The sequence below is a fragment of the Lissotriton vulgaris genome, chromosome 3_1 (assembly GCF_964263255.1).
Source record: "Lissotriton vulgaris chromosome 3_1, aLisVul1.2, whole genome shotgun sequence".
In the NCBI taxonomy this organism is placed as follows: Eukaryota; Metazoa; Chordata; class Amphibia; order Caudata; family Salamandridae; genus Lissotriton; species Lissotriton vulgaris.
Window position 1 is genome coordinate 1,390,662,235 of NC_141689.1, and position 26,573 is coordinate 1,390,688,807.

General features: G+C 46.3%; 1 protein-coding gene across 1 annotated transcript in view; it reads right to left on the reverse strand.

Moving 5' to 3' along the window:
* Positions 1–26,573, reverse strand: part of TRMT10B (tRNA methyltransferase 10B) — a 313,279-nt gene that overhangs the window by 112,252 nt on the left and 174,454 nt on the right. The window contains exon 5 of the mRNA XM_086963206.1: positions 21,086–21,164. Within this exon, the coding sequence (XP_086819332.1) occupies positions 21,086–21,164 (79 nt within the window). The remainder of the gene's footprint in view (positions 1–21,085; positions 21,165–26,573) is intronic.

The following is a 26,573-nucleotide window of genomic DNA, read 5'->3' on the forward strand; positions in this document are numbered from 1 at the left end:
GCAGCGATGGACAGCTACTGGAGCCGCTCCAGGGAATCACTGGTGGCAGTGTGCTCGGAAACGCCTGATAGATTTTCTTAACTTTGTCCAGAAAGAAAGTGGCCAGGGCTTCGCAGTGGGAGATGGAACTGTCCAACTGCGGGGGAACTCTCTTTGCCATCAGGTCTTTTATGGTTTTAAAGATGGTTTTGGTGGGATTGAGGCTATTTCGGAATTCGGCTGCGTAAAACGCCGCCCGGGCCCTACATATAGCTCGATGGTAGAGCTTAACTGAGGCCAGGTAGATGGATTTTTTATCGGCATCATACGTCTTACGCCACTCCCTTTCTGCCCGTCTACAGGAGGACTTCATGGCACGCAGCGCACTGTCATACCAGGGGCTAGCCTGCCGGGGACTGGACTTACTGGAGATGATAGGTACCAGGGCGTCAAGCGCCCTGGTAATCCAGTTACAGAACCGGTCATAGCCCGAGGTAGCATTCAGCAGAGGACCTAGAGGCTCAGCACCCATAATGCGGTGAAGGTCCTCTAGCCTAAGTTTGTTCCAGTGGCGCCGAGGTATCCGCAAAGGAGGTGGAATAGTGGGATTAGCAGGGAGGGGAAGCCAAGCAGACACCAGATAGTGGTCAGACCATATCACAGGATCAACCGCCACAATCCTGACATCCGAGAGAGTCGTAAAAAACGGATCAAGAGTGTGGCCGGCCACGTGTGTGGGCTGAGAGACAAGCTGGATCAGCTGTAGGGCCTCCAAGTCAGCCAGAAAACCACCAATAGCCAGAGACTCTAACCTATCGAAGTGGAGGTTTAGGTCGCCTAAGATCGAGAAATTAGCGCAACCACTAGCCAATAGGCTCACAGCCTCCGGAAAAGCACCTCTAAAAGCTACATCGCTGCCTGGGGGGCGGTAAACAACCATCCCTGACAGCGAGAACTGGGGGCTGATGGTAACCTTAAACAGCGCACTCTCGCATCCAGCAATCTGCAGGGCCGTCCAGGTACATGTGAAAGCGGATTTGATAAATAGGGCAATACCTCCGCCTCTGGAATGGCGATTAGATCTAAAACATAGATAGCCCGGAGGACAGGCAAGATTGACTATAGCATCATCAGTGTCTTGCAGCCAGGTTTCAGTTAAAGCCAGCAGATCAGGTGTCTCATCCAGAATAAGATCTGCCACAGACTGATGGTGTTTTACTAGCGATCTGGTGTTAAGATTTAAAAATCGAAGACCAGATCCCAGGCTACCAGGCACAGAAAAGACACCGGGAAGAGCTCGTAGGGCGGGGGAGGTGGCGAGCTCGCGAATACCTACAGGCCGGTCCAACGCCCATCTATTACAGGCACACTGACACGGGCCACATAACGGATGGTGAGATGTGGCAGAGCAGCGTGGGAGAGTATCTCTGATGGCATGAAGCGAGGCACTGGAATAAACAATCATCCTATCAAACCGACGGATGAGGGCATACAGTGATGCAGAAAGAAAAGATAAACCCCCGGCGTGCCGCGCGTGCTTGGCGCGGACGGGCGCAGACGGGCAGACCAGGGGAGAATCCCGCCTGCTCTGGCCCCACCAGCAGTGGCACCAATGGGGCCACGTGGTTTGCCAGAATTTTGGCATATATCTTTGTATCTACATTTAGGAGCGAGAGTGGCCTGTACGATGAGCACTCGCTAGGGGGCTTCCCAGGCTTCAGAATTGTTAGTATTAAGGCTTCCCTCATGGAGGGGGGCATCTGTCAGTCCTCGCACATTTATTCGAATAGCGTTATTAAGTGTGGTATAAGTTGTTCTTTAAACTTTTTGTAAAAAGAAACAGTCAGTCTGTCTATTTCTGGGGCTTTTCCCACTTTCATCGTTGTTAACCGAATATGCTACTTACCAGTATGCATCTGTTCTTGGCATGTAGGGTTGCTGACATTCATATCTGTGCATAGATCGCCGCCTAGTGTTGGGTCCGGATGATCGTACATTGTTGTCCTGGAGAGTCTTCGAAGTATCACGAGATAGGTGGCTCCTCCCCTGGACTACAGTGCGCATGGGCATCGACTCCATCCTCAGATTGTTTTTAGCCATTGTGGCAAAGATGGAGTGAAACTCTGTGATTGATGACCATGCTAGAAGTATTTGTGAGTGCTGCAGCCGCTACAGGCGCCGGGGAGGAGGGCTGGCGAAATGAATGTCAGCAGCCCTACATGCCAAGAACAAATGCATACTGGTAAGTAGCATATTCGGTTCGAGGGATGTGGGCTGCTGAATTCATATCTGTGCATAGAATACATAGCAGTCCCTCCATTAGCGGCGGCCGCCTGTGCCAGCTGCAGCAGTTTGGAAAAGTGTTTTAAGAACAGCCTGCCCTACAGCTGCCTGCTGTCTGGAGTGCACATCCACACAGTAGTGTTTTGTAAATGTGTGTGTGGTAGACCATGTGGCTGCTCAACATATGTCTTCTAAAGGAATATTTCCAAGGAAAGCCATGGAGGCTCCCAACTTCCGAGTGGAGTGGGCCCGCGGGGGAATCGTTAAGAGTGCGCTTGGCTTTCTGATAGCAGATCTGAACACACTTAACGATTCACCTGGCTATACCAGCCTTGGAAATGGGGTTGCCTTTGTGTTGTGGCGAAAAGGCAACAAATAGTTGCTTCGTCTTCCGAAAATCTTTGGTCCTATCAATGTAGTACATTAAGGCTCTTTTAACGTCAAGCGTGTGGAGCATTCTCTCCGCAACCGACTCAGGATTTTGGAAGAACACAGGTAGTTCTATAGTCTGGTTGATATGGAACTGAGAAACCACCTTAGGAAGGAACTTAGGGTTAGTGCGAAGCACCACCCTGTTGGAATGAATCTGTATAAATGGCTCTTGGATAGTTAGTGCGTGGAGTTTACTAACTCGTCGTAGTGACGTAATCGCTATCAGGAAAGCCACTTTCCATGTCAAGAACTGAATCTCGCATGAATGCAGTGGTTCGAAAGGGGGACCCATCAGTCTCGTGAGGACCACATTTAGGTTCCATTCGGGAGCTGGTGGGGTCCGTGGAGGAATGCCTCGTTTGAGTCCTTCCAGAAAGGCTTTGATGGCAGGCACTCTGAAAAGGGAGAGGTGCTGCCTGTTTTGGAGATAAGCCGCCATTGCGGATAAATGTATACGAATGGAAGCATAGGCCAGATTACATTTGTATAGATGTAAGAGATAACAAATGATGTTTCGAATAGAAGCATCTAGCGGGTTGATGTTGTGGTCTGCGCAATAAATGACAAACCGCTTCCATTTCGCTGCATAGCATGCTCTGGTGGTGGGCTTCCTTGCCTCCCTGATTATGTCCATACAGTCAGGAGTTAAGCTGAGGTAGCCAAACTCTAAGACCTCAGGAGCCAGATCGCCAGGTTGAGCTGTTGCAGATCTGGATGCTGAATGTCGCCATGGCTCTGCGTCAAAAGCTTGGGTGTGAGGCGCAGCCTTTGATGCGGTACCACGGATAGTTCCAGAAACGTGGTGTACCATGGTTGGTGTGCCCACGTTGGAGCAACTAGGATGAGAGTCATCGAGTGTTGCTTCAGCTTGCGTACCACCAGCGGTATTAGAGGTGCTGGGGGAAAAGCATACGCAAATTTGCCTGACCAGTTCATCCATATCGCATTGCCCTGCGACTGTGAGTGTGGGAACCGGCGGCAAAGCTTCGGCATTTGGCGTTTTCCTTTGTGGCGAACAGGTCTATCTCTGGATGACCCCACCTTTGGAAGTACGGGTGGAGTACTGATGGATGTATCTCCCACTCGTGCATTTGGTGGCTGTACCTGCTGAGCAGGTCCGCCATCTGATTGTCCTTGCCCGGGAGGTGTTCCGCCATGAGGAAGATATTCCTTTGAATGGCCCACTTCCACATGCTCTGAGCCAGATGAGACAACTGTGGAGAGTGTGTACCTCCCTGCTTCTGGATGTAGTACTTGGCCGTCATGTTGTCCGTCTGGATCGACCTTGTTGCACAGATGTACTTTGAATGCTTTCATCACCATGAAGATAGCCATCAGTTCTAGAACGTTGATGAGCATCTTCCTCTGCTGTGCCGTCCATAGTCCCTGCACAGTGTAATGGAGTACATGAGCTCCCCAACCCTGGAGGGATGCGTCCGTCGTCAGAATGATCTGTGGCACAGGCTCCTGGAACGGTCGTCCCTTGCAAAGGTTTTGTGGATTCCACCAATGCAGAGAGCTGTATGCACGACCGGTTACCAACACTAGGTCTTTCAACTGTCCATGAGCCTGAGTCCACTGACGTGCTAAGCACTCCTGAAGCGGACGCATATGTAGTCTCGCGTGCGGGACTATGAAGATGCAGGAGGCCATCATGCCTATCAACTGCATGAACACTCGTGCTGGAAGCGAGTGTTGAGGTCTGAATTTCTGTATCAGCGATTGAATGCTGCTGACCCTCACTGAATATGGCTGTGCTTTGGCTGCCAGAGTGTTTATCGTAGCACCCAGATACTGCCGTATATGGGCGGGTTGCAGGTGGGACTTTGGGTAATTCAGTGAGAATCCCAGATCGTGAAGAAGGTGAATGGTGTGGGACATGTGGGCAGCACACTGCTGGGCCGACTTTGCTTGGATTAGCCAGTCGTCCAGATAAGGGTAGACGTGAATGTTCTGTCTCCGTGGGTGTGCCGCCACTGTCGCTAGGCACTTTGTAAACACCCTGGGTGCCTCGGTGACTCCAAAAGGTAGAACTTTGAACTGGTAATGTTGATTTTGGATGGTGAACCTGAGGTATTTTCTGTGTGACGGGTGCAGCGGAATATGAAAATACGCATCCTTCAGATCTAATGTTGCGAGAAAATCTCCCTGACTGAGCAACGGCAGGACTTGCTGCAGTGTTAGCATGTGAAAGTGCTCCAACAGAATGTACTGATTGAGGGGTCTGAGGTCCAGTATGGGTCTGAGGGACCCGTCCTTTTTTGGGATTAAGAAGTACAGTGAGTACACTCCTGTACCTCTTTCTTCCGCAGGCACGAGCTCGGTTGCCCCTTTTTGCAGCATGATGAGTACCTCCTGCTGCAGTAAGTGCAAATGCTCGGCGGACATAGGACGGTGTCTTGGGGGTATGTTGGGTGGAGTGGATGTTAACTCCAGACAATAACCGTACTGGATAAGCTGAGTGACCTACCTGTCTGTGGTGATGGACTTCCAGACTGGCAGGAACTGTTGAAGTCTCCCCCCGACCGGTGTTGCGTGGTCACGGGGCAGTGACAAGGCGTCACTGTTTGTTGGTGGCAGAGGATCTGGAGTTGTATCCACCCCGACTTTGTTTGGTGTATGTGGACTGCGTGTTGCCTTTATAGTACTGCGTGGTTTGGGAGAGCTGGCCTCTGGAAACACCTCCAGTGCTTGAGCGACGAAAGGAACCACCCCTGAATTGCTGGGACTGCAAGGCCCCCATGGACTTAGCGGTTTCAGTGTCCTTCTTTATCTTTTCCAAGGTGGTGTCCACCTCTGGGCCAAACAGATGATCAGGGTTTACTGTCTGATTAAGAATGGTGGTCTGTATCCCTGGCTTAAATCCTAAGATTCTGAGCCAGGCATGTTGTCTCAGCATGACGCTAGTGTTGACAGCTCTGGCCGCTGTGTCAGCCGCGTCCAGTGCGCATTTAATAGAAGCATTGGATATCAGCTTCCCCTCTTGGATAAGCATCTCAGCTGCCTCTTTGTATTCGTCTGGCAGGTGCTGCAACAGGGTCTCCAGTGTGTCATAGTGTGCCCTGTCATACCTCGCTAGAAGTGCTTGTGTATTTGAAATGCGCCAGATATTGGCCGCTTGAGCTGCCATCCTTTTCCCTGATGCCTCAAACACCTTAGATTCTTTATCTGGGGGAGGAGCATCACCCGTTGTTTGAGAGTTAGCCTTCTTCCGGGCATTCGAGACAACAAGAGAGTCCAAAGGTAACTGTCCCTTGATGTAAGTAGGGTCAGAAGGTGCTGATTTATACTTCTTCTCAATCCTAGGGTATATCACCCTGGCTCTGGTAGGCTCTTTAAAGATTTCTGCAGCATGTTTTAAGACACCCTTCAACATAGGCAGAGTCTTAACAGTTCTCTCTGAGACGGAAAAGGTGTCAAAAAGAAAGTCCACTTCTATGGGGTCAGCATGGAGCTGGACGTCATGATTTTTAGCCGCCCTTTCAATGAGGGCATTAAACGCCACTGAATCTTCCGTAGGCGACGTTGTTACAGCATAGAGTTGAGTGTCTGGGGCAGAGTGAGGATCTTCTGGGTCAGCACCAGCTGCCCAGGGTTCATTTGTATCTTCAGGGTCTGTGTAGACTGGATAACTGTATTCGTCATCATCATCACCTTCCCCAGCGTCCACGTCAGAGTAAGTGGGCGAGACATCATGGCCATGTGGAGAAAGTGGTTCCACAAGAACAGGAGTTGAAGTTGAATCCTTCTTTTTCTTCAAAGGAATTTTGTAGGACTCCATAGGCTGTTCCGGGGCAATTTTCCATTAATGGAGGGAAAGTCTGCTCGTTTCGGCATCGATAAAGTGTTCTTGTTGTTCTTCCAACGAAGATTGTCGATGCTTTAAGGTTGGGACCACTGTCGTCGACTTCGGCACCGAGGGCACCTTCTCGGGCACGCTGAGCTCATCCTAGGGGTGAAAGCCTTCGGCGCCACTTTCGGCGGCAACGTGAAGTGAATGGGCGTCGACGCTTTTTGAGGTTTCTCGACCGGCTTCGAAGGTGGAGGATCTTTCGAGCCGACGGTCGAGGCCTTCTCTTTGATGCGCTTTAGGGAGTCCGCTACCTGCTTGGAGAAAGCGGCGGACGGCCGCGCCGAGTTGACGGGATCCTTCGAGGCACCACTAGACGTGGACTCGTGGGTTGCGCCGCTCTTGGCCTTGTCTTGGGGACGCGGAGTCTCGAGAACCTTCGGATCACCAAGTCCCTTGTTGGTGTCGACCGTCTTCAGCGCCGATTTACTCGGCTCGACCACCTTGACCTTTGTCCTTGGCGTGACAGACTTCGTCTCAACGCCCTTGACCTGTGTCTTCGGATCGACAACACCCTTCTGCTTCGTCGGTGCCGACGGCTCCGAGGCCTTCGATCTGACCAAAGTAATGCGCACTTTTGGTTTCGAGGGTGGCACCAGTGCTTTCGCTTGCGTCGAGACCGTTGGTTTTACTTTCGGTTTCGATTTTGCAGGGTGCGGCTCAATAGTAATGTCCGTAGCCGAGCCCGAAGGCGGGGCCGTAGAACCCATAGTAAGATCTTGGGTAAGGCCCAGTGGCGATCCCTCGACCTGAGCCTTATGAAGCTTTTCGGTCCCAATGTCAGTTTGAGTTAGCTCTTCGCTCGAGCTATCTTCCATAGCCCCAAAGGCCCCGTCGTCGTCTCCTACCTCGTCGACGACTTCTTCTGCTTCGAACATTTCAGCGTCCGCGTCGTAGTTATAGTCGACCTCCGACGCGGGATTCGACAGGTTTGCACCAACTTCCCGGTCAGCTCCCTCATCATCCCCGGCATCGAAGATGTCCACAGGCACCGGTGCAGTCTGCTGGGCCTCCTGGCGCGCAGCGGGTCGATGCTTAAGCGTCTTCTTGGATCTGAAGCAGGAACAAGCCATGCAACTGGCTTCATTATGATCCGGCGACAGACACTTGTTGCGCACCGGGTGGACGTCGATGTGGGGATACTTGGAGTTGCACACGGGACATCTCTTGAACGGGCTCCGTTCCATGATGATCAGTCGATAGGGTCTGTGGCGTCGACTGGGCCTTCCGCGTCGAAAGCACGCGGTTCTCTGGAATCCGGCTCGGAACTGAGCTGGAAGAATCAGGCACCGAACGCATGACTATACCGACGAAGAAAACTAAAGGCCTTTTGGCCTTAAGAAAGTTTTTATCGATTCCGACTAGAGGGAACCAATATACATCTGAACCCAATGGCGGAAAAAAACAATCTGAGGATGGAGTCGATGCCCATGCGCACTGTAGTCCAGGGGAGGAGCCACCTATCTCGTGATACTTCGAAGACTCTTCCAGGACAACAATGTGCGATCATCCGGACCCAACACTAGGCAGCGATCCATGCAAAGATATGAATTCAGCAGCCCACATGCCTCGAACTGGGTCGTCGATAAGGCCTCTGACGTCGACCGGGCCTTCAGCGTCGAAAAGCACACGGCTCTTCTGGATATCCGGCTCGGGAACTGAGCTGGAACAGAACTGGGCACTGAACGCAAGACTATACCGACGAAAAAACTAAAGGCCTTTTGGCCTTAAGAAACTTTTATATTGATTCCGACTTGAGTGAACCAATATGCATCCGAACCCAATTGCGGAAAAAAACAATCTGAGGATGGAGTCAATGCCCATGCGCACTGTAGTCCAGGGGAGGAGCCACCTAGATTGTGATACTTCGAAGACTCTTCCAGGACAACAATGTGCGATCATCCGGACCCAACACTAGGCGGCGATCTATGCACAGATATGAATTCAGCAGCCCACATGCCTCGAACACAGCTCTTATTTTGTTAGCGTCTTGCGGCCTTATTAGGTATTCTCTGTGTTCGTCAGTCAGCCATAAAAGTTTAATATACTCTAGATAGTCTTGAATTCCCTTGTCTCCTGCTGTCGCCTTAGTGTTGTATAATGCAGAATAATACTGATTAAATCTATTGGCTACATGAGCCGGATGTTTCAGAATTTCTCCTCCCTCTGCTTGTATTTCTGCCACTCCAGTCATCCCACGCCTATTTGTCAATATAGAGGCTAGAACTGCACCCGGCCTTTCTGCCTCCCCATAATAGTTTTTTATTTATCATCCGACGATAACCTTCACCCTCCTTCCGAACCGAAAAGAGGATGCTGGGACAATATTAAGAATGAAGTGACATTTTCTGCCCGACACCTTTGTAAAGAAATTTTTAAGTTTACTCTGTTATCAAATCTCTTTTTATAACACTGAATACCATTGGTTGGGTAAGCCTTAGCTGAAGAGGGAGGAAATTAAACTCTAGTTTGTTCCCTTGTACTGTGTGCAAATCCATTGGTCTGGTGTAATTAGCCTCCTGCCAACTAACCTTTTCGATGAAGAAAGGTTTAAATGTATCCATGTACCAGAATCATCAGGATAGCCCTCTCCCACGTCAAAACTTTCCTCAAAATTGACTTGTTTGAAGAAAGATTGGTATGCCTCCCGCTCGGTCGCTGACTCTGGCGAAAAGCCCACCTTTTGCAGTGGCATCATTGGGCATGATTTATAGGAAGGCCACACAATTAAAATAATTTTATAAATGATATTTAAACTTCTCAAGCGGACTGTTAATTATACATTATTATGGTCTGTGGAAAGGGAAAGGTCTTCGGAGTGTCTTGATCATGCTTGGTCGCCTCTTCACTCCCCTGTCTTCTGAAGTCTCTTTGTTAGACATGTATGCTCTTTTTCTCCAGGTATCTTTCTCAAACACCCAATCTGCAGTTCTCAGACTTCATCTCTTTCCTCTTCGGCACTCTCTTTTAACTTTGTCCTGCACGTACTTCCACACATCTGCTTCAGTCCACCAATACCCCCACTTCACTGTACGCACTTGTTTTTCTTTCACTTTCACCCTACACATATTTTGACTGATGTGTACCTTCTTCATACACTTTCGCATATAATCACAATTACAATTGGCACATCTGGCCAATGCAATCTTCTTTGCATAGAGGCCAAGGATTGGATAAGTATGTATTTTGAGTCCCTTCATTACAAATTAACAATAACTGTGAGAATTTCACACTGTGTTCAGCCAGAACTCCAGAGCTCTCAATCGTGGCCCACCCACAAGTTTTCACACTACACACTGTGCATTAGTAATGTGGCACTGCTGCTGATTCCAGCATCAAGCTAATAGCAGTACCTCGGTAAGGCTATGTAACCAACTTTTGTTTCTTGTGTGGCATGCACATCTGTAAATTTAGTGTCTGTTTTCCGACCAGCTGGTTCGTGTGGTTTTACGAATAATGCACCTTGGCACAAGTCATTTAATCTTGCATGTGGAACCTGGATATAAGTTGAGCACAGAAAGTGATATTCAAGTCTCAATTTCTCTGTTGTGCGAGTTATAAGCACTGTATGAGGCATTTTCACACTACACGGCACGTCATTCTAGCATGGCTTTACGTGCCACAAGCATTCTTAAGCATGCACGCTGAGGCAGGTCAAGGTGAAAGGCTTTATTTCTTCCCGTATTTGGACTGGTCAGCATATAATAATGGATCAATGAGGGCAAGCTGTCAGCAGCACCTCTGTAAGGTGTTTCTGGCACTTAGACATGTTTGTGCATGGCATGATAATTTCAGACTGTGGCATGATAATTTCAGACTAAGTATGTGTTTTCTGGGTCGGTTGTTTTTTAAAGTTTGACGCAAGGCTCCTTCATTAATCAGGTATTAACTGTTGCCAATGATTTTAAGGAGCAATCCAGCATATTTTATGTATGCAGGGCAATAGGCATTTTTACATGAAGAAAAAGTTAACAGTATACCCTGTTGAGATCTGACATGTACGCCAGTGAGTTTCTATAAGGGATATTACAGACCGATACATTAATCCCTGTATGATTATGGTCTTCAACCGTTTGAACCTAGATTATTTTTTTTACCACCCTAAGACACAGATCTGTGGCTTAGCTCCTGCCTGTTTGTGTTTTTTCATCACCAAAAAGGCAAAATTATCCACACGTGTCCACGTCACACAATTCAACTCCACACATTTCCAATCCACACCACATAATTTGACACCAAACCACATACTTCTGCACGACACAATTACACAATACACCACATACACCCAGTCCACACTACAGAATTCCACATCATGCCACAAAATTCAACAGGATGCAACACAATTAAACTCCACTAAATACCACCCCAAAAAATGGGGAAGAGAGACTGCTAGCCTTGGTTCCCATAGCCTCTTGGAGTCTGTCAACCGCCTTGGCTGAAGGCAGCTGCTGGGAATCGGGATACATTTTATGTAGTGACAACAGTGAGACAAGCTGCAAAGTGGCGTGGCACCCCTGTATTTCGAGAACCATGCTTGTGCCTTTTAAAGACACTCACCACTGTAATGGTCAGCAGAACGCCGTGGTCATATCAGGCACGCCACGCAGGTCAGTGGTTTAGATCTTTATTTTCTTTGTGTACAGCAGATACTCGGCACGTCTGCCCTGGTCACTCTGCTGTTCCCCGCCCCCTTGACCGGATGTGGTGTCCGGTGACCTGTCCCCGTCCTCCAGGACCCACAGGGTCCTAGCGCTATGCTGTCGGGTCACGACATCTCCCCCTTTGTTACAAACAAATGTTCATTATGTACTTTCACAATACTGTCGATCCTTACTGATCCTACTCACTTAGAGATGGAGTAGTGGAGAGGAAAAAGAGAGAGAGAGAGAGAGAGAGAGAGAGAGAGAGAGAGAGAGAGAGAGAGAGAGAGACTTGTCGATCTACATCTCTTCAATTAGTCTCTGCGGTTTCCTACATATTCTTCTTGTTCTTGTCTCTCCGTCATTTCTTTGTTCTTTGTCTTCCTCCTTTGTGGCTGCTGCTGATGGCGCTGCTATTTCTTCTTCCTCCGTCTTCAGCTCCTTGAAGTGTGCGCTATTCCTTGTAATTCGTTGTTGGGCAGAGGCTGTCGTGATCATTGATCCTTTCACGTTCGTCACCGTCAGTGGTTCTCTGGAGAATGGGCTGTCGCACTTACGTTGTTGTTTCTGTCGCACCACCACCAGGTCACCTTCGTTCAGTTTTGGTTCAGCTGCAAGTCTCCGCTGATCCGCATATGCTTTCATCTTTCTTTTTGCTTCCTGATCTCTTATTGCAATTTCCTTTCTGTCTGCACTTGGTTTTGCTTCCATTTGTGGTAGTCTTGTTTTGCTCGAACGTCCTAGTACCAGTTCAACCGGGCACCGACCTGTGGAGCTGTGAGGGGTATTCCGGTAGTCCCTCAGCACCTGGCACATTGCCTGCCCAGTCGATATCTGTGTCAACTTTGCTCTTTGGATGGCTTTCTTGATGGTCCCCATGAAGCGTTCTGCCATCCCATTGGCCTGTGGCCACAGGGGTGTTATTTTCCGATGTTTTATCCCAAGGTAATCCATGAAACAGCGAAATTCTTCTCCTGAGAACGGCGGGCCGTTGTCCGTCTATAATGTTTGTGGGGAGCCCCAGGCTGCGAATATGTCATCCAGCACAGGTAGAGTGGCATTTGTTGATGTCGACGACACCTGCCTCACTATCGGGAACCTTGAGAATTCGTCAATGACAACCAGTAAGTAGTTTCCAGTCTCTAGAGGTCCATAGAAATCCGCCGCTAGCTCTGTCCATACTGCTTTTGGCAGTTCCGACATTTGTAGTGGTACTGGCTTTGATGATGGTCCCGTCACTTGACAGACATGGCATCGTGTTATTGCTTCTTCTAGCATGCCATCAAGTCCTGGGAACCACACCTTTTCCCTCAGCATCTTTTTTGTGGCCACAATGCCTCGGTGAGACTCATGTGCCAGTTCAACTGTTCGCTTTCTCAGCCTGTAGGGTATCACTATCCGTGCTCCTCTCATCAGGATACCATTTTCTGTTTCTGATAGCTCTTCATTTATCTTTTTGAACACTAGTAGTTCTTCTTTGATTACCTCTTTTTATGTGGCACTGTTATTATTTATGTGTCTCCATCTTTGTTGTCTCACCACGTTTTTGATAGATAAACATGTGGTAGTGCTCACAGGCCCACACAACTGCCAGACTCTCTTTTTCCGGTTGAGAGTATGCTCTCTCAATGTCCGACAAACTTTTGCTCCCATAGGCCACGACACATCTTGGTGATTCCTTTCCTTGTTTGTGTTGTGCCAGTATTGCGCTCAAACCCACTGGGCTGGCATCCACAGTCAGTTCTGTGCATAGACTCGGGTCAAAGTACGCCAGGTGATCTACAGCTGTCACTGACGCCCTTATCTCTTCGAAAGCCTTGCTGCATTCTGTGGTCCATACAAACGGTTGTCCCTGCTTCGTCAACTCTCGCAGTGGCGTACTCACTGTCGCGAAGTCTTTTATGTACCGCGCACAATAGCTGGCAAGACCGAGAAAGGATCGTACTTCAGCTACATCACTGGGCTGCTTTGCCTTTTCCAGGGTATCCACCTTGCTGTGATCTGGCCTCATTCCTTTTCTCGAGAAGATGTGCCCGAAAAACACCAATTCTTCCCATCCTAGTTCACATTTTTTTTCATTCCATGTTAGTCCGACTTCCTCTAGTTTTGAACAGACTTCTCTCAGTGCCTTGTCGTGCTCCTCATCAGACTTCCCGAACACTAAAACGTCGTCACTATAGTTGAGACTGTTCTTGATTGGTCTAATTATTTGCCTGATTGTCTCTTGGAAAATTTCAGCTACTGAGGAGATTCCGAAACTCAACCTCTTGTTACGGAACAGACCTAGGTATGTCGAGAATGCCGTTATGTATCTTGACTGTGGGTCAAGTTCTAACTGATGGTACCCCTTGCACAGGTCCAGCTTGGAGAATCGTCTCGTTCCTGTCAGGCAGCTGATCATGTCATCCAAATGCGGACCGGGATGTCGTTCTCTTTCGATGGCTGTGTTCGGGATCCTCATGTCGACACATATTCTGATCTGTGAGGTGTCCTTCTTGGGTACGGCTACTATCGGTGATATCCATGGTGTTGGTCCTTCAGCCAGCTCAATGATGTCTTGATCCAGTAATGACTTTATTTCTTCTTCCACTTGCGGTTGTAGGTGTATCAGTACACGTATATGATGCTGAGCAACAGGCCTGACTGCTTCGTTGATGTGCAGTGTGATCTGCCGCCCTTTCAGTTTTCCTAGTCCTTTTGTTAACTTCGGATACTCGCTGAGGATGTTTCCTTTGTCTGACATGTCATTTCCAATAGACCCATTATCTCTGCAGTGGCGTTGCTTAGTAAACATGGTGCTGGGATGTCCCCTCTTAGCACGTGAATCTCCTCCGTGATCATTCTGTTCTATTATGTCAAAGTGTCTGTAAACTTTCCCAGGTTTGTTACTGGTCTTTTCGCACCCCAGGTGAACACTTTTACTCTGGATGGTTGTAGGGGTGGTTTCCTCTTCATTTTCTCATATTCCGTGGCACACATTATGTTGCACGTGGCACCACTGTCTTGTACAAAGTCTGGTTGGTGAGGCTACATCTAGGGTCACGAAATCTGTTTTCTCTATTGTCTTCTTGTCTACCAGCCATACGCTTTCTTTATTTGTTGCTTCAGCTATGGACATGAGGTATAACCGCTCTACTTTTTCTACTGCTTCTTCTTCTCCTGACTCTAGCGAAGAGCTCCTTGTTGTTGTTTCCATGTGCCGTGCGTACCGGTTTGTCGTCATTCGTGTTCTCCCTGGTCTACCTCTTTAATTTTTGAACTGCATGCCTTGGCACATGCTGGCAAAATGATTGCTTCTATTGCATTTTCGGCATGTTTGACCGAATGCTGGGCATGCACCTCGGTGTGGAAATTCCAGCCCGCATCTGTAGCATTGTGTACCTTGTTTTTTTGTCAGTTGTCCATTTGACCCCTTCTTCCATTGTCCTGATCGACCATTGTCTGTTATTCTGTGAGCTTGTTCAACCCGTTGTTCCATTTGTCTTGAATGTGCCATCGCTCTTGCTTCTGCTCTGGCCAGTTCCAAGATCTTTTCTAGTGTGGTCGGCTCTTTTAGTATTCTTGTGCGAAAGTCAGTGTCTCGACATCCTTCTATTATTCTTAGGCGGATGTCCTGCTCATTGTCATATTTCTCAAACTCACAATGGGCGACTAGTTTTCTTAGCCTAGTTGTGAAATCATCTAGTGACTCATCGGGCTGTTGAAATGCTATGTTGAAACTGTATCTTTCAAAGTCAACATTTCTTTGGGGTCAAATTTGTTCGTGAGACACTTGATCAGTCCTTGGTATGTGCCTGTTTCACTTGCTGGTAGTGTTACTAAAAGGTCATCTACCTCATCTCCCACCAGGTTTAGGAACAGTCCTAGTTGTTTTGCTTCTACCACATCTGTGGCTTCCACGTACCTCCCAAACTTAGTGACCCACTTTTCCCATCTTATTCCCGCCTGTGGCTCCGATACGCTAAATGGGAGTGGTCTCCGATACTGTGCGCTTGCTCTTGCCTCAGCCATTTTTTTTTCTTTTTATCTATGCTTTGTTTCTGTTTTCCTTTTGTTTTCCTTTATTCTTTATTTCCTTTTTATTATTTCCACTTTTCTGGTCTTTGTCCCTACTTTTGGGATCTTTGTCTGTTTTCCTTTTGTTTTCCTTTATTCTTTATTTTCCATATATTATTTCTTGTTTGAGGTATTTGTCCCTATCTTTGGGATCTTTGTCTCTTCTTTCTCGCCTCTTTTCCTTTATGTTTGCATTGTTTTCTGCTTAGCCTGTCCTTAAAATGGCTGCTCTGCTGTCTTCTATGCTTTTCTGCTCACTTGTCTTATTTCCAAAATGGCTACCATTGTTCTTGCGAGATTTCGCGATCGAAATCCCGCTCCCGTGAGACTTTACGATCGAAATCTCACTTGCCTGACCTCAAAAAGGCCGCCTGTCTTATTCTTGCCTCTGATTGGCCCAGCCGCCTGACCTTAAAATGGCCGCCGGGACTCTCGCGAGAGCTCGCGCCACTGTTTTGAATTCGCGTGCTTGCTCTTAGCGCTTACCGCGATCAGCTGGATCTTTCCTCGGTGGCGGTCGGGGTGGGCTCCAGTGTCGCTGCTTCTCCTTTCTTCAGTCTTTTGCAATTTCTGGGCTAAGAGGGGCTCCTCGCTACTTCCCGGTGATAGTCAGTGAAATCCTCGTCGATCCACGCGTCAATCCTTTGCCCTCTTCGTCGCCAGTTGTAATGGTCAGCAGAACGCCGTGGTTATATCAGGCACGCCACGCAGGTCAGTGGTTTAGATCTTTATTTTCTTTGTGTACAGCAGATACTCGGCACGTCTGCCCTGGTCACTCGCCCTGGTCATTCTGCTGTTCCCCGACCCCTTGACCGGATGTGGTGTCCGGTGACCTGTCCCCGTCCTCCAGGACCCACAGGGTCCTAGCGCTATGCTGTCGGGTCACGACATCCACCTCCTCTCAGACTCATGCTGTGATCAGACACAACCCCCAGGAACCCCCCACGACAAGGGCTTAGTAGGCAGCAAATGTCGAGGTCAAGAGGTGACAGGTCGAACAACGGCGTCCTCCTGTAATTATTTAACTCAGCGCAGAGGTGGCAATTAACTCTTGGGGGCCAAGCAGCCAGGAAATTGAGATTTAAAACATAAGTGTGTCAAAGTCAACGAAGGTAAGTACCTTGACACTAATGTACATGTCAGAGTGAACACTACCACTGTAAAGGCCGCAGCTGAGCCACGACGGCTGCTCCCGCATAGCTGCAGGCACTCTCTCGCACGTGGTATGAGTATGATCAAGGAGGCTCTATATATTATTGGCGGCGCACAACACAAGCGGTGTGTAAGCACTAGAACGGCAGAACTGGCGGCTGTCAAACTGCACATAACTGTAGCCAACCCAGCCTGCCTTTAAGTGTTCGGTCTCGGCTGTGCAGCTGTTTGGCAAATCACTTCAGGTCTTCTACTCATAGCAATAGATGAGGAAGTCGTTAAAGTTCCTTATCCGTGCATGGAGAACAGACAGCTGAGCTTGGTGATGAAAGCAACTTGGTGATGGTGAGATGAGGTGAGAGAATGCCTATTACGAATGTACTAAATTCTGGTTACAAAGTTTAGGGCTTGGTAGTAAAGTACAGGAGTTTACTTTACTGACGTTTAGTAAATTAATTTATGTGTTGGCTGAGGCAGAATGTTGCACATGGTGAGTGAGTGATACTGTGCAGTGCAGGTTTTATTTGTTAGGAAGAATTACATTTTCCTGAATGGCTGAAGAGAAACCCAATTTTTGGAGACGAAGAAGCAACCTTCATGTATTGAGGGGAGGGAAGGAGAATGTGCTGAAGATAAGAAAAGAAAGTGAAGGACCTCAATAATCACGAACAAAAAAAACATCAATTGTCAATGTCCAGATAGAAAAGGTCTCTAAATGTAAGAAAAAAGAACATATGGATGCCTTCGACATAATGAGAACCCAAATGAGGTAATGTCACTGCTCTGTGGCACACAATAAGAAAAGCAGAGGACCAAAGACAGAGCTTTGAGGACTAGGACAATGAAGTGGGTAAAGGTGTTTTGGAGTCCAACGCAACAGATAAAGAGGGATCTGGATGATGAGAGCCGCTGGTGTGCTAGGCCACAGATGCCCAGCGTATTTTGAGAGGATAGTAGAGTAGGATGATTGACAGTGTCTAAGGCAGATACAGGTCTAGAAGCATGAGGATGGGACTGAGGCAATTCTTGTACAGTGGTGATATGTGTGCAATTCCAGTTTCTGTTGTGTGAAGAGTATGGAAAACAGGCTGATTCTCTATTAGTTTCTTATCAAAAGAAGCAGGGAGGTGTGTGCCTCTTTTCATCACCACAATGCAATCTCCCCAGCATACCTTTCTGTTTTATTTTAGCGCGAACCAAAGGCAAGCGCTCCCTATAAAAATCAACAACCCAACCTGCCCAATTTGACAGATTTAAAGGCAGAGCCCATAATGTTTAAGTCCCATGCAAACATCCTCCCTGTAAGGAAATGCCTCTTTTTGTATGTTTTTTTTGGACCAACGCTGTTGGTTTTTCAACTCTGAGAGTGCACTGAGGTCTGCTACCCAGAACTCAGTCGCAGTATTTTTACATTACAAAGTGTATGTCGAATTGCTTATTCCCAATCGGCAAGTACTGAACTTACTTATAAGTCTCTAGTATATGGTACCCAGGGAATCTAGAGTATGCAAGTCAGAATGTCCATCCAGGGCTGCAGCACTGGTTGTGCCACCCGAGTGTGTCAAAGTACAAAATATCTTCCAGCCTGCCACAGCAGACTGGAAAGGCAGTGTCAGATAGCTAGTTTGGCTTTGCCATAACCCAATGGCAAAGCCACCCCTTTCCTTAACCTTATACGTAAGCCTCCCCTAAGGAAAGCCCATAGAGGCCTATGGCAGGGAGTTGTATAATGTTAAGTAGGACAAAAAACGAATATGTCTTAACAGCAATACCCCTGAATTGTCATTTTGCTAGGGAAAGGTTATTAGCCTCATTGGCTAATAAAGGTTTACCAGCTGGCATCCCAGCCTTGCTAAGTTCTGAATGGGACTACCTAACTAGGCACAGTGAGGTACAAAATTAATCATGGCACTAAACTCGACCTAATGGCCAGGTTGCATTTAATGTCACTTTTCAAGTTAAGCAACTTTTAGAAAGTTGCTACTCTGTGCTCCAGCCAGTGTGAGACTACTACACTGGTGCAACCACCCCAGACAGATTTCTGTCCGCCCTGGAAGTTGTGTGAACGACTCCCAGACCTAGGATCAAATACAGCCTGCACCTCGAAGGAAGCCACTCAGGGTGTTAGCCCAAAAGGCGAGCTATAAGTTGAAGCCGCCTTTGATGGGCAAATGGTGATAACACTTCCAAGTGGCTGCCCATTGTAATGGCAGACAAGCTGCAGACAGGGACAGAGATGGAAAACCAGTGCCCAAACGGTTTTCCCATGGGCGTGTAGCCTCCAGGTAGCCATACCTCTAAGGTGGGCTACCAAGCTCCTTTTTTTGTAAACAGATTTTTATTGAGTTTTCAATGTGACATCATAGGGAAAAACTGCCCGAAGGGCACAACAAATGATCAAGCAATTCAATTAAAGTCCAGTACAGGTGTACCCCCTCACTCATTTGGAAAGGTCCTCCTTCCCTCTTCAGTCTCGAACCTCCCGTTGGCTAGGCAACAGGTATGTCTTCTCGCTGGACCGCCTCCCCTCCCCGGGTCTGGTTGCGCATGATTGTCCCAGAGTGCCTCCTATAGTAAACAACCCAGTGGCATTCCTCGTGCGAATGCCACCTGTAAAGAGGATTCAATATAAATGGAAGCAAATTCTAAAGACAAATTATTACACCACCCACCACCCCATTCCCCCCTCTCCCTCACCCTCTTCCCAAACTCCCCAGAAAATGCCCACCACCCCCACACTCCCTCAGGCATGCAGCTCCTTCAAGAAAATATCTGTTCATGGCCACCTAGTGCATCCTGGGCTACCAAGGTCCTTACATCCAAGGAAGGGTCCAACATCTCCAGAGTGACCAGAATGGTGTACCCTGGGATGCCCGAAGCCACGCATCCCCGGAAAGCCATCACCCAAAGGGATGAGACCTGGTAGCCCATTGGCGAATTACTGCATGATCCCCTCAAGGCACTTTAGCGGTTTAAAAAGGTCCCCCCTGGAACCCTGGCTCTCAGATCACGCTGGATTTGAAAGGTGGACCAAAAAAGAGTGCTGCCTTGGAATACCACAAAAAAAGGCTGCACCGTCCGCTTAAATGCACCTTCTGCACTTTGGGCTAGTGAAGTTGGACTGGGTGGGTGGCTCCTAGCTCAGGGAAAAATAGATCCCCAGCTCAGATCAAAGCAGTGACTCACAAAATCAGACTGCTGATCTTCTGGAACCAGCTCCATGGACAAAAGAGCTGAAGAAGCCCAAACCAGCAAAGTGCTAGCCACCAGAGAAGATTCACTGCTAGCTGCCGCAGAGAATCTCTAGGGATGATCTTCGACAGCCAAAAAGTTGCACTCGAGTCGACCGGACCCAGCAGTGCCGTTAAAGTACGGATTGGTCACTCCAGAGGGACTCTAGCCCCCACTAAAGGATTTTGCACCAATCACTGTATCCGGAGACCAATAGCCTAGTTGATGCTCACCTTCAACCCCCGGAAAGTGGACTTCGTGGGACCCCAACCTTTGTGAGCAAAGTCGCTCCACATACCCTGTGGACCGAGGAACTGCCACGAAGGCACCTCCGTCGACCGCATCACAACTAGACCATCCTCAAGCATCTTTTCATTCCGCATCCCCAGCATCAGGACTACTCCATTATTGTCCTTGGAGGTAGAGCTCAGGCGGGACCCACGTAGGTAAGAGCAATGGGGCGGGCGGCGTTGGGAATTCGGCATACGACGATGGGGGTAGCTTAAATTTCCTTTGTCGTCGTATGGCGAATCCCCCTCCCCCCCACCTCCCTTGCCCCCCGCTCTTCCCTGCGCGGGTCGTGCCTGGTAGTGCCTGGTAGTGCTGTAAAGGCTGGAATTGGACTGAAAAACACTCTAAAAGTCAGAAAACAATCCAAAACTACCCCATTGGCCCCTAAACCTCCATCCTGTCAGATTTGGTCACCCAAGCAGGGCTGGATGGGTCAAATTATTATTCACAAACTTTTGAAAAGTTAAAAAACTTTTATTTGACCACTGCTTGTTTGCAGTTGGAATTAAAAGTGATATCATCTTTGAAAAATCATATTCTCTGAACATTCCAGTCAATTTTGCTCATCTTGAACTCTACCAATTCATTGAAATACACTCTATTTTTAAAAATTAGTGTTGTGTTTCTTTCGTGTTGGGTGGCTTTCCTATTTAATTGTTTGATACTGTTAAATGCTTTACACTAAGGTATTTTGTTCCAGCTTTGTTACTCGAAAGCCATAGCTACCAAGGTTGATTTTAAAATTGGTCAAACGAGACTGACTGGACCTAATAAAGGTTTTGCAAGTGTATTCCACTATAAGGCCCCACAGCCATATCACATAATAAACCCAGATAATATCACTTCTCATATTTAAGATCAGGAGACTACCTCAGGTTTTCCAAGGGACTGAAGACCCACCTATGCAGGCTCCACTATGACTAAATGGCACCTTAATGCTTTAGCCAAACATCTTCCACATTCTTTGATAAAATGAAGCCTCTAGCTAAGCTATCACATACCCATGCTATATCACGTGTACAGTGTAAAATCAAGAAAATAATGGTGATATATTCGCTTCTTATGGCAGTCCCTGTATGGCTGATCAAAGCAAAACCATCCCCACTGCTTCCATCAGCCACAAATTAACAGGAAACACCCTCCTTCTTAATTATACAAACAACCCTCTTACCGTGCTCGGAGTCTGGCGTGAGGTATACAACGGTTTCTAAAGGAAACAAATCAAGGTAACTCTCCTCCGTCATATCCATCTGAAAAAAACAGCACAAATCCTTTGAATAATTCTTGCATTTATACATTTGCTTTACAGTATATACAACATATATACATCAAGGGAATTAAAACTCGTTTTTTCAGACTCGGTTATGAATAATCAACCCTTTAATCCCTTAGTTACCTATTTTCCAGATTTTCTCAGAAACTGATATCTCTCGCACTGTCGTACTGATTCCCACTCAAATGCATGTGACCACTAAGCCCTTTCCAGCAATACAAACAAAGTGATGGGTGTGGACAGAATAGACCCAGCCAGGATTCAAATGAAATGTGTAGGCCCAAAGCAACATCTTTCCTAGATGATGCAGGTTAAGAGTAATGCGTGCAAAACACAGGCAGAGTAGCTTATGTAGCTGTCCTACAAATATATCAGCTATGGACATGCCTCTGAAAGGTTATCAATGCTCACTGGTAGAATGAAGTCTCTGAGGAGCCTGAATTCCTTTAATGTTGTAAGGCTTAAAAATGCATAAAACGATCTTGCAGTAGTGCCTTTAAATGCTCGTCTAGAGCTCAATAAACGTATGCATAAGCAATAAAGATTCAAATGCCACTGTGATGCCGGATCTACACTAGGAAGAGGAAGATGGAGAAAACTATGAAAATGAAAACGTGTAACCTCATTGACTGAAACAGGTCTACAATGGCAGGGAAGTAATGTTTATAGCAATCTATTTTGAGCTCTCTAGAGGCTAACAAGGACACGAGATAACAAAACATCGCCCAAATAGGCTCTGGATGAGTTTTAAATAGCTCTACCAACCCGCTACATTGCACATTCCAACATTCACTCAGTATGAGGCGAGTTCCCTTTTCTTCGCTACATTCTGTAACAAGCATTGGCATAGCCAATAGGACTCGCTTTTGGGACCTTATAAGTATTTAGTTATGCAGCACAACATCCTTGGTGCAAGAACATCAACTGTTGCATGGCTAAAAGCGAGACCTATTGGCTAGGCCAATGCTTGTTTTCTTTCCTGCCTGCGGTGGGGGTCTACCTCAAAAGTAATGTAACAAGTGCTCATGTAGGACGATGCAATGTGCTTCGGCTGATTTAGCGCTATATAAAACTACAAATTTTGAAAGAAAGAAATGCTGCACTGGATACTTATTTTATGCTGCCCCGTGGCTAACAGCTCTGCTCTTCCACATTAAAAAAAAAATGTTGCACTGCAGAAATATATTTTGGGGCCCCGGATATAGCCCCGTAAAAGCAGCCTTGAGAAACAAAGTTTTTGTAGGTGGTGCACTCACGAATGTCGTCACACTGACGCAAGCCCTGTTATTCCCGCCCACAGGATCTAGAGTGGAAAAAGGGTCCGTAAAAAACATGAGCATGGAAGCTGAAGCTATAAGTCTGGCCAGACAACTCACACAGGATGTAGGCTGGAGAAGGTGGCATGGAATTTCAATTACGTGACCGAGAGGCGTGATGCGGCAGCTGGGTAAACCAATGGGAAAACTTACAGGGAAGTGCGAAACCAGAAGTGAATATGACACCGAACAGTTGAAGTCCTGCTGATCTTTAGTATCTCGCACAGTTTTACCCATACTTTAGGGGTCTCCCGTGTCGATATTGGAGTGAGACTCTCCCTCGCAAAAACAGCTTACCTTTTAAAAAAAAAAATTGCATTTGTATCGCCCTATGTCCCTCACTGCTTGTGTACGTGGGTTTTGAGAAAGAAGATAATTAGACGTAAGAACCATGACATAAGAAGGAAGCCTGACACTCAGAAAGTTTTTCTTCGATTTGTCAATAGGTGTTTTTCATCGATGTAGCAAACAAGCATTAGCCGCGTGGCCATGAAAGTGACATGGCCGCGAAAGTGAAACTGATCGCGATCAAGCGCAGTGAGCGAAAAGCGATTTGTGGTGGGGGAGGGGAAGAAGCGAGAGCTGTGTAACTGGAGGAAAGACAGATGGCAGCTGCGCGCGTGCACGCAAGCTTGAGGCCACCAAAAGCCTGTGGTGGCACTTTTAAAAGCCACTTGCTAAATGTCTTGAAGAGACAGCGCATGTGTCACATGGCACTAAGAGATGTATGTGAAGGAATGGGTAATGGCTAATCATCTCTCTGACCTCAACAGTTGAACAAGAGAATATTTCTCTTTGGAAACCCAAACACAATGCAGCTACATTAACAATGGCCATCTAAAGTGGAGTAAGTGACCCCCCAGTGTCTAAAGCTTGAAACCTCAGTCATCTTTGATCTAGAACTTTCATTCATCCCGCATTTAAACCCACTGACTCAGAACGCTCATCAACACCTGAATATAAGTAAAGTCACGCCAATGCTAAACCTTCATCAGAAGATGGACCTCGTACCTGCTACTAACACCTGATGCACACTGGCCTCTATAAAAAATGCAGAAACTTCATTTAGTACAAAATTGGGTATTAGGACTATTGTTAGGACCAAAAACAAATCAAATCAAAATCAAATCAAATCACATCAGATCTGCAGTCTGAAGCTATTCAATCAAACAAAGATTTTAAGTTGCTATAGGCTACAACACAAAGCTTCATGCCCTTGATGCCAAAAATATCTATCTAAACATTTTGAGCTCCATTTACAACCATGCTGCCTAAGATGGATGTATGACGACTGATTCACTCTTACATCATTCAGCTCAACAAGAGCTGCAATGATAAAACACAAAAGGCCTGATTTAGATCTTGGCAGGACTACCGTCGTTACTCCGCGGCTGAGTTTCCAAGTAATCCACCAAACTGCCGGAATCTCGCCCACCCTATTTAGATGTATGCGGGCTGAATCTTGGCAGAGTGTTCACTGTCACATAGCCTCAAAGCTAGTGCCAACGCAGCGGACACATATGCTGGCAAATTGTACTCAGTTGCCGTCAGGGCGGTGGGGTTGCGCTGAGCCTATTTAGATTAAACAGTTGTGCTGGCGGTGTCCTAGCGGCAGTTTCCTGTTCCATTTCCGTGGCTATTGGATGGATGCTAGCACCACACGCCTGATGTGTTTTGGCTAATTGTTAACACCTGCATACCACACTATAAAACACACTCCATTTCAGACCATGATTCTTTGCCATTTCACTGCAGCACACCATTTATTAGCTAAACATTTGCCAGTTAAGTCAGGGGTCTTGTTTTGTTTTCTGTTTATTTCCATTTTCCTTCTTAAACTTATTTTCTTCTGTGTTATATAGTTTATTTCAAATTTACATAATCGCAGGGAAGGAAAATCCCCGTTTTACAGAGACAAGAATTGTCAGTCATGGTGGATGAAATTACTCGAGTGGAATCACAATTGTTTGGAGCCCAAGTATAAAATACAATCATATCTCAGAAAAGACAAATGTGGGACAGAATATTTGACAGGGTGAATGCTGTAGCTAACGACCTGTGCACATAGGAGGAAATTAGGAAGATGTGGCACGACCTGCGAGGACAACACATTCCCTGACCTCTAAGAGTCACCTTGAGGCCCAGAAGACTGGTGGTGTTTCTTTCAGACCCCCCTTACAACGTTTTATTTTGGGACCCACGGTTCTGACACGCATGTGCATGTGCATGAGCACCTTGTCTATCAGCCTGGTGGAGGGCTCTCACAGGTTACAAGTCTGAGTAGTTCCAAGACTTTTGCACCTAAAGAATAAACCCTTCAATTGCCAATTTTTTTTCCCATAAACTCATTATTTTGCGTAGGCCTATTACATGTACATATGAGCACATATGTTGTGTATTTATCTACAGAGAACCCCAGCCCACTCACCTGAAAGTAGCCATAAAGATTGGTCCAGAGGAAGGTGGAAGTTAACTATACCCACCGAAACGTACGTTAACCAGATTGTTGGGAACCCCTAAAGGACAACACCCAAGTGGATTAAAATTGTGATTTGTTCAGTCCGCTATCCTGTCATCAGTGTATGACATTCATGAATAGAGGGTTCCCCTCATATTCTTTCGCGTGGGACTGTACTGATTGTGAGAGTGTGGTATGTGAGGCGAGATTGTTTGATGTGAGGTCCATTTGTTTGGGGGTATGTTTTTGTATTATAAAGGTGAACATTCATGTCTTCCTACGTATTTTTGCTGTAAATAATATATTCAATACATGTTAATTGTATAAGACACTAAATTAAATGTCTATCATAAGTTTGTATACACATTTGTGAACAGAGATGTTATATAAAAAAAGAAAAAGGTGAAACAAAACTAAGATATTGTGTATATTTGTGCATGGCAAGATTGAATATTGTAATAAAAAGATATAGGTCTGACAGGAGTATTTTCTGTTGAAAAATGGGATACTTAAAGGGACTTTGCAGATGGAATGTTCGATCACATATATGCAGGAGTATCCCATCTGGAAAACTCAAAATCATGCCGAAATCATGACTCGTTAAGAAAATGTCGAAATACATCAAGATATAATCTGTTGCATATTTTGAATTGCCTTTGAATCTTTGATGTAAAAAAGTTGTTTGAATCAGTGTATGTACTATTTACTGTGATGTTGTACTTATTTTTGCCTAAAGTGAAAGCCATAATATTTTGTGAAACTATTTCACAATGGTAAAACAAACTTGCAAGAGATCGAGATAAAAAAAAGAAAGGTTTGCAAGCCTTGAAGCAGGTGAAATGTGATAATTTGGAAAAATGTGTAGAGAAAAACTTCATGATCAGTTGTATTTACACAGATACAATAAAACTATTGTATATGTTTTACAGCAAAATAAACAAGAATAGAAGGAACGTCAAAGTAACCATAATATTATCATTAAAATAATGCAGTCCATAAAGAATCAAAATTCCACGCAAGCTTCCTTGTAAGTTGTATTCCGTTGTTTTAATGTAGTATGATGATTATTTCATTCAACAAAAAATATTTCTTGACGAAGATATTCAAAAGAAATGTACAAATGCAACACTCCACAGCGTACGCGTTTCGTCCCTAAAGGGACATCATCAGGGCTGTAAAGAGAAAGAACATACCAATTAAAAATCTATATTTCTGATGTGCCAAGTTTACAGAATACTATAAATAAACTTCTTAATCCCTATACACCATCATTCTTCCTACTACGGAAGCCTGCCTACATACCATACTAAACAAAAATCATTTAAATTCACAATCCTGCTTATATAACAATCTCAATGTTCTGGATTCAAATAAGCACAATTCAACAAAAGGTGGTCACGGACTAATAGACATCCTGAATCTCCCAATATCGATGTATTTTCAGGCATCCACCAAAAACGTATGTTCTGCAAATTTAAAAGGGCCCGTTATCTCTTAACACCCTCACACTCTCTAGAATCCTGATAGTCCCACATAAACCTATGTTGTAGTGATTTACTTCATATTATTGTTTTAATTTAGACAGGGAAAACTCACTATTGACCCCTATCGT